General features: G+C 68.7%; 1 protein-coding gene across 2 annotated transcripts; it reads left to right on the top strand.

Moving 5' to 3' along the window:
* The first annotated feature begins 754 nt into the window (after window positions 1-754).
* On the top strand, window positions 755-4633 carry CDC6 (cell division cycle 6). Of its 2 annotated transcripts, XM_068167012.1 has the most exons (12): window positions 755-830; window positions 1096-1330; window positions 1678-1896; window positions 1974-2173; window positions 2295-2458; window positions 2605-2711; window positions 2861-3000; window positions 3090-3190; window positions 3315-3379; window positions 3783-3982; window positions 4092-4232; window positions 4342-4525. In XM_068167012.1, the coding sequence occupies exons 1-12, from the start codon at window positions 756-758 to the stop codon at window positions 4429-4431; spliced, it is 1737 nt and encodes a 578-aa protein (XP_068023113.1). In that variant the 5' UTR covers window position 755; the 3' UTR covers window positions 4432-4525. The 2 variants fall into 2 exon arrangements, with proteins under 2 accessions (XP_068023113.1, XP_068023114.1); XM_068167013.1 differs by lacking the exon at window positions 3783-3982 and having other exon boundaries at window positions 4342-4633.
* The last annotated feature ends 2526 nt before the right edge of the window (window positions 4634-7159 follow it).

Below are 7159 nucleotides of genomic sequence, written 5' to 3'. Positions count from 1 at the left end.
TGTTCTGGGGGTTGGGTTTGGGTTGGTTTGGTTTCGTTTCGTTGTTTTGTTGCGGTTTTCTTTTCTACGAAGATGGAAACTCTCCCAGTTGGGACTGGAGTGCAGCAGTGCAGGGCAAAGGCTGCTCATGGAGGAGGGGAGGGGGTCCCTGGAGGATGAGGACCCATCAGCCCCACCAGTGCTGCTGTTTGGTTCAAATAAAGGTCAAAAAAGGTTCTCCCCAAGCGCTGGGTGGCCCCCGGTACTCCCCCCGGGGAGTGGGGGCTGTTTTAAGAGGGAACAATAAAAACCCAGGAGCTTGAAACTGCATTTAAATAAAAGTAATAAAGATACTGAGTGATGCTGGCTCCTGTCTGGGGGGTGGGCAAAGGGAAGAGGGACGCTGCAGGGGGGCTCTGGACCTCCCTGGGGACCCCTCCTCTCCTCTGGCAGGGGGGGAAGTTGTTCCAGGGGCTGTCAGGGCTGTGGGAGAAACTAGGAAGGGAGGATGGGGGAAGTGCTGGGGAGGTGGGAATGGAGGCACTGAACGCATGGGAAGGCAGGGCTGGGGATGCTGGGGGCACTAGCGAGTCAGGACTGGGGACGCTGGGAAGGCTGAGCTGGGGGCACGGCAGGGTCCCGCCCCGGCAGACCACAGCTCCCAGCATGCCCTGCACGCCTCCGCTGATTGGCTGCTGGGCGACTGCCCCTCCCCTCCGCCGCGGCTCTTTGGCGCGATACTTTGCGATTGGCGGAGGTGGCCGGCGGAGTAGCCAATGGGGCGGCGGGGGCGGGCCCGGGCCGGCCTGGTGGCGGGAAGTGCGGAGCCGGAGCTGAATTGGCGCGAGAAGGTTGGTGGCGGCGGAGCGGGGTCAGGGACGGGAGCGGGGACATGGCGGGCTCCGGGGACACGGGAGGCTTGGGGGTGACTCTGGAGAGAGCAGGGAACTCAGGAGGGCAGGGCTGCGCCGGTGTGGCGGGGATTGGGAGCGGAGGTTGGGAGCGGGGCTGGGGCGACCGAGCAGGACGATATTGCAGGGGGGAAGCAGAGGCGGGCAGGAGCTGCGGCCTGGGGCGGGTCTTCTTTTCTGATCTATGTCTCGTCTCTGTCCGCAGACCCGCACTATGGCCAGCAAGAGCTCGCAGCAGCAGCAGCCCACCATCGGCTTTCCCCGCAGGAGGAGCTCCCGCTGCCTCGCCACCCCCACAGCCAAGAGCGGCCCTGGCCCCTCCACCCCGCGGCTCTCGCCATGCCCCGGAGCTTCGGGTCCTGCGGAGCCCGGCCGGGCGGCCTCCAGCACATGCTCAGCTAGGCCCAACCTGCTTCCCCTGAGCCCCCGCAAGCGCCTGGGTGAGCCTCACTTCCACTGCTCCCTCCCCTGGGACCCCCTCAGAAAGGGTTTTTTTTGGGGTCACTCTTTTCCTAAGAGCTGCTGTGGGGCAAAGACTTCACCCTGCTGGTGCTGGGGCAGGTGAACCGACCCAGCTCCATCCTGTGCCTTGCACAGCTGCGTTTGTGGCTTCCACTCAGTTTCAGGAGGATAAAGCGGCCCCTGGGGGGCTGAAGCGTGAAGCCTTCCCCTGGGGAGAGCCACACCGGGTTGCAGACCTCTCTTTGCGCACAAGCTCACCGGGAGAGCACCGGGCCCTGGCCCCGGGCTCTTGGCCACTCCCCTGACCCTTCTGCTTCCTCCCCAGGCGATGACAACCTCTGCAACATCCCCCACGCCCAGCCCTGCTCCCCGGTCAAGCGCAGCAAGGAGAACCAGGGGCGCCGCCTGCTCTTCGGGGACCCCTCGGCCTCCCCTGAGAAGCTCAGCAGCCCGGGGCCAGCCCTGCGGCGTGGAGGGCAGGAGACCCCCGAGAGCTCGGGGCCCGGGGGGCAGCCTGCCCGCAGCCGGCTCTTCAGGCAGGAAGGTGACTGTGGTCGGGGAGGGGCACAGGGTCCTGGGGGTGGCGCAGCCCCCACTGAGCCTTCTCTGTCCTCGACGCAGGCACCTGCTACCAGCAGGCCAAGCGGGCGCTGCACGCGGCGGTGCCCGAGCGCCTCCATGCCAGGGAGAGGGAGACTGGCATCATCCGGCAGTTCCTGCGGGACCACCTCTGCGGGCGCCGGCCTGGCAGCCTCTACATCAGCGGTGCCCCTGGCACGGGGAAGACAGCCTGCCTGAGCCGGGTGCTGCTGGACTGCAAGGTGGGCTGGGGGTCCCCTCCTGGGGTGCTGGTGGCGCAGGTGGGGTGGCAAGTGGCTGGGGGGCAGGGGGTGCTGGGGGGGCAGCAGGCAGTGCGTGGTGTAACGCTCACACCCCCGGCAGGCTGAGCTCACCGGCAGCAAAACCATCGTCCTGAACTGCATGGCCCTGAGCAGCCCAGCAGGCATCTTCCCTGCCCTGGCACAGGAGCTGGGCCTGCCCGCTGCCCCCGGCCGGGAGGGCGTGCGGCGGCTGGAGAAGCAGCTGACAGCCCAGGGGCCCATGGTGTGAGTTGCCTGCCCTGGGGGGGTGGGGTGGGGTGGGGTCCCCCCTTGGCAGCCTGGCAGCAGCTCTCCCTGCTCAGGGTGGTGCAAGCAGGCTGGGGGGTGGTGGGCAGCGCCAGGCTGACCTGGGCCCCCCCCCCCGCCTGCAGGCTGTTGGTGCTGGACGAGCTGGACCAGCTGGAGAGCAAAGGGCAGGATGTGCTCTATACCCTCTTCGAGTGGCCACGGCTGCCAGGCTCCAGGCTCGTCCTCGTGGGTGAGTGTGTGGCAGCATGGCACTGCCCACCCTGGGGACCTTCCCTGTTCTGGGGGCTCGATGTGGGGGGGGTTGTCATTGGACAACTCCATCCTCAGGGTACAAGTCCACTTCCCCTCCCTTCCCTCCTCACCCTGCTGTGCCCACAGGCTTGGCCAACGCCTTGGACCTGACCGACCGCAGCCTGGCCAGGCTCAGTGCCCACCCAGCTGGCAGCCCTCAGCTGCTGCACTTCCCACCCTACACCAGGGAGCAGCTCACTGCCATCCTGACCGAGCGGCTGGGACAGGTGGGGCCATGGAAGGGACACACAGAGGGTGGCCTGGGCTCTGTGCCCATGGCAGCAGGGCTGATGGGCACTGTGTGGTGCCTTGGCAGGTGCCCGGTGCCCCCGTCCTGGATGCTGCTGCGCTGCAGTTCTGTGCCCGCAAGGTCTCCGCGGTCTCCGGTGACGCTCGCAAGGCCCTGGACGTCTGCAGGTGAGTGCCAGTTGCCAAACCCCACGGTGCCAGGACTGGTGTGAGCCCTGCCTGGCTCCTGGCACTGGGGGTGCCCGCAGCAGGGTGGCAGCTCTGCCTGGCACTTACGGCTCTCCCTCCCCAGGCGCGCAGTGGAGGTGTTGGAGCTGGAGGTGCGGAGCCAGACCCTGCTCAAGCCTCTGCCTGGTGGTGAGTGGCTGCTGGAGCAGACCCCAAACCCTGCAAGGGGCTGCCTCATGGGGGGGCCTGGGTCCCTCTCGGGGGGTACCAGCTCTGAGCTGCCTCATGGAGGGGGGGTTTGGGGTCCCTCTCTGGGGTACCAGCTCTGATCTGCCTCATGGGGGGGGGTTTGGGGTCCCTCTCTGGGGTACTAGCTCTGAGCTGCCTCCTGGAGGGGTCTGGGGTCCCTCTCGGGGGTATCAGCTCTGATCTGCCTCATGGGGGGGGTCGCATCTGGGGTCCCTCTCAGGGGTACCAGCTCTGAGCTGCCTCATGGGGGGGGGGGGGGTCTGGGGTCCCTCTCTGGGGTACCAGCTCTGTGCTTCCCCCCTCCCCCTGTCTCCTTTCCCTGATGTCCCCTCCTGCCCCCCAGGAGGCTCCTCGCCACCCCCAGCCCCGCGGCGTGTGGGGCTCCTGCACGTCTCCCGCGTCCTCTCGGAGGTGTTTGGGGACCGGCTGGCAGGGGGGGGCCGGGGGGCCCAGGACAGCTTCCCCCTGCAGCAGAAGCTGCTGCTCTGCTCCATGCTGCTGCTCGCCCGGCGCCTGCACACCCGGGAGGTGACGCTGGGGAAGGTGAGGGACGGAGAGACCACCTTGGAGCGGGGCGGGGGGGGGGGCGGGGGGGTGGTGGTGTGTGTCTCCCTTGGGTGCAGTGCTGTGACCCCCACCCTGCCTTCCCCAGCTGCACGACACCTACAGCCAGGTCTGCCGGCAGCAGCAGCTCCCTGCTGTGGACCAGGCCGAGTGCCTATCCCTGGTCACCCTGCTGGAGGCCCGCGGCGTCCTCGAGCTGAAGAAGGCCAAGGAGGTTCGGCTGGCCAAGGTAGCTGGTGGGGCTGGGGGCTGGCAGCGGGGCTGGGGGCTGGCAGTGGGGCTGGGGGCTGGCAGCGTGGTGCTGAGCACCTCTCCTCTCCCCCTTCCCCTCCCCCCAGGTGTCTCTGAAGATGGAGGAGGCAGCAGTGGAGCACACGCTGCGGGACGTGACGCTGCTGGGCAGCATCCTGGCCCAGGGCCTGCCCTAGCCCCCTGGCAGCCCCCTGGCAGCCCCCTCCCCTTGTGTGAGCCTGGCAGGCTCTGCTCTGGGGCATGGTTTGGGCTGCTCTGGGGGTTGGGGGCAGGTTTAGGCCAGGCAGGAGCTCCTGAAGGCCTCTGCCCTCCTTGGTTGAGGCCTGCCCTGTTTTAAGTGTTATTAATATAAATATTGTTGGGTTTGTTGTTGTTATTTCTGTGTGGTTTGGGCAGAGGCAGGAGCCTGGCACCCACGAGAGCCAGGGGCTGGTGGTGCCCCTGGCCCCAATTCCACCCCCTGGCACACTCAACCCTGCTGTCACCCAGGGATGTGTCCACTCCTGGCTCCTTCAGAGCCTCTGGGGTCCCCTTCCCCAGCCTCCTGCCTGCACTGCTCCCAGGGCCAGCCCCATGCTGCCTGCTGCTGCTGCCAGGGGGGTGCCCAGGCTGTGCCCAGCTGGAGGGTGGGGGGGCAGTGGGTCTCCTGCCTTTAATGAAATGGTACCAGTGCAGCCCTGGCTCCTGGTTCTTCCTCTCCCCAGGGACGGGGGGGGGGTCCCAGCCCTTCTCCCCCAAGCCTGCAGTGCCCACCCCCAGCCCTGGCCCCAGCTCCTCTGCTCCTGACACAGAATGGAAGCTTTGACCTAATTTTGCAGCTTCCCTGGCTGGGGTTGGGGGGGGGGGGGGGGAGCAGCCTAGGGGGAGGGGGCTGGGGGTTGCCCCACATCCACTCTTTGCCACTCACCTCCTGGCCCCAGGGGATGCCACCACTGAACTGGGTGTCCTGGTGCGGCCTCCTTCCCCTCCCCTGCTTTGGCAGACTGGCAGCACCAATCGGTGCTGTGCCAGGGGACAGCTTGGGGGCAGGTGAGGCCCTGGCTGGTGCCTCCTCTCCTCTTTGCCGTGGGGAACTGAGGCAGGGGCAGTGTGGCAGGGCTGGGGGCAGGTGGTGGCACCGGCTGGGCCCCCAGGGTGGCTCAGCCGCTGGCTGCCGTGGGGCTATTTATAGCCAGGGCTGCCATGTGGCAGACGTGCGGTGGCACAGGGAGGGGGCAGTGGGTTCAAGCCAGGCTCTGCCCGCCCTGCTCCACGTCCCTGTCCCCACCTCACCGTGCCAGGGAGCAAGGGGGGGGGGGGTCCCTGTCCCCCCACGCCACAGGGCTGAGTGGGGATTGGCATTCCCAAACCCAGGGGCAGCTGCGTAGGAGGGCACAGACAGGGCACGGGGGCCATCCCCCACGCCTGGGCAGGACTGGGTTGTGCTGGGCACACCGGGGTGAGGCTTAGAGGGTCGCTGCCCCCTGGGTGTCCTGGCGAGGTGGGCAGCAGGGTGACAGGGAGGGTGTGGCGACAGCTGTCCTCGCCGTGCCAGGCTGCCGCTGTGCCCGCGGCTGTGCCGGGCCTGGCTCCGCTCTCTGCCGCAGTGGATGAAAAATCGATGGCGCAGACGGCTCCAGCCGCGCGGGGCCGGGGCCGGGGCCGGGGCCGGGGCCGGGGCCGTTCCTCAGCGCTCAGCCAGGGGCAGGCAGCGCCGGGGCAGGGGCAGCGCAGCTCGGGGGCATCTCTGCTGCCACCAGGACACCCCGGGAGCCTGTGCCGTGCCCAGGGCAGCAGCGTCAGGGAGAGGCCGAGGTGCCACCGGGACCCTGTTCCCCTGCCCGGTGCTGGCACACGTGTGCCCACGTCGCCTGGCTCCCGCACGCACGTGCCGTGCCCACAGGGCCGGGCAGTGCCCAGCCGTGGCGCCGCCGGCCCCGGGTGTGCGTGTCTGCCTGTGCGTGGCGGGGGCTCGGTGCCCCCCTCGGCGGTGTCCCCGGTGCCCCCTCGGCGGTGTCCCCGGTGCCCCGGCTGTCTCCCTGTCCTCCCTTGCACTCTCCTTACATAAGCGGCCACGTGGCGGGCACGGCCCCCTCCCGCTGCTCCGTCACCGCCGGCACCCAGATTCCATCTGACAGCCCCGTTCCGCTCGGCTGCGCTCCTGCCGGGCACCGGGGCCGGGGGTGCGGGGCAGGACCCCGCGCAACCCTGCCACGCTGGCACCGGGCCCCGCGGGGGCTGCTGGCCTCGGTGGGATGGGGACGGCGGGCACCCAGCCCTGCCCCGGTGGCACCTCCTGTGCCCACCCTGGCACCCCAACAGCCCCGCTGCTGCCCCGCCAGCCTTTGGCATCGCCAGGCTGCAGGACAGGCTGGGGATGGGCAGCAGGCAGCCAGGCAGGATCCGGCCGGGGATGGGTTCAGCCCCATGGCGGGGTGGGGAAGGGTCCCCGGTGCCCAGCGGCCACCCCGGTGGGCCGCAGAGGGGGCGGTGGGTTGGCCCCGGTGCACATCTGGGAGTGATTTGGCACATTCCTCTGGGCTGAGCACATGCCGGCGGCTGGGCCTCGCCAGCCCTGGCGCTGCAGAGGGGACCGCGGCCGCCGCAGGCTGCCTGTGCCAGGCCTGGCTGCCCACGGCTGGGCCCTCCTGCTGAGCGCCCAGGGGAAACTGAGGCACAAGAGCGGCCTGGTGGGCGCCCAGCCCTCCTGGTAGAGGGTGCTGCAGGGTCCGGGGTGGCGAAGGAAGCACTGCACCCTAGAACGCTCCTGGCTTGAATGAATGAATGAATGAATGAATGAATGAACTGATGGGGTATTTAGGAGGGGGCAGTCAGCAGGTCAGGGGAGGGTCTCAGGGGAGGGTCTCAGGGGAGGTTGCTCTGCTCCTGCTATGCTTTGCCCAAGGGAGGCCATGGGTGGGAGTT

Source organism: Melanerpes formicivorus, unplaced genomic scaffold (assembly GCF_026170545.1).
Source record: "Melanerpes formicivorus ecotype bairdi unplaced genomic scaffold, bMelFor1.0.p_v2 SCAF_112, whole genome shotgun sequence".
NCBI lineage: Eukaryota > Metazoa > Chordata > Aves > Piciformes > Picidae > Melanerpes > Melanerpes formicivorus.
This window is presented reverse-complemented; position numbering and strand designations above follow the sequence as displayed.

Excerpts from the sequence above, each read along its gene's own strand:
- CDC6 (XM_068167012.1), top strand. The coding sequence starts at position 756 with ATGGGGCGGCGGGGGCGGGCCCGGGCCGGCCTGGTGGCGGGAAGTGCG. Across the intron at positions 3,001-3,089 it reads TGACCGAGCGGCTGGGACAG|GTGCCCGGTGCCCCCGTCCT; the intron begins GTGGGGCCATGG and ends GTGCCTTGGCAG. Across the intron at positions 3,983-4,091 it reads GGGAGGTGACGCTGGGGAAG|CTGCACGACACCTACAGCCA; the intron begins GTGAGGGACGGA and ends TGCCTTCCCCAG.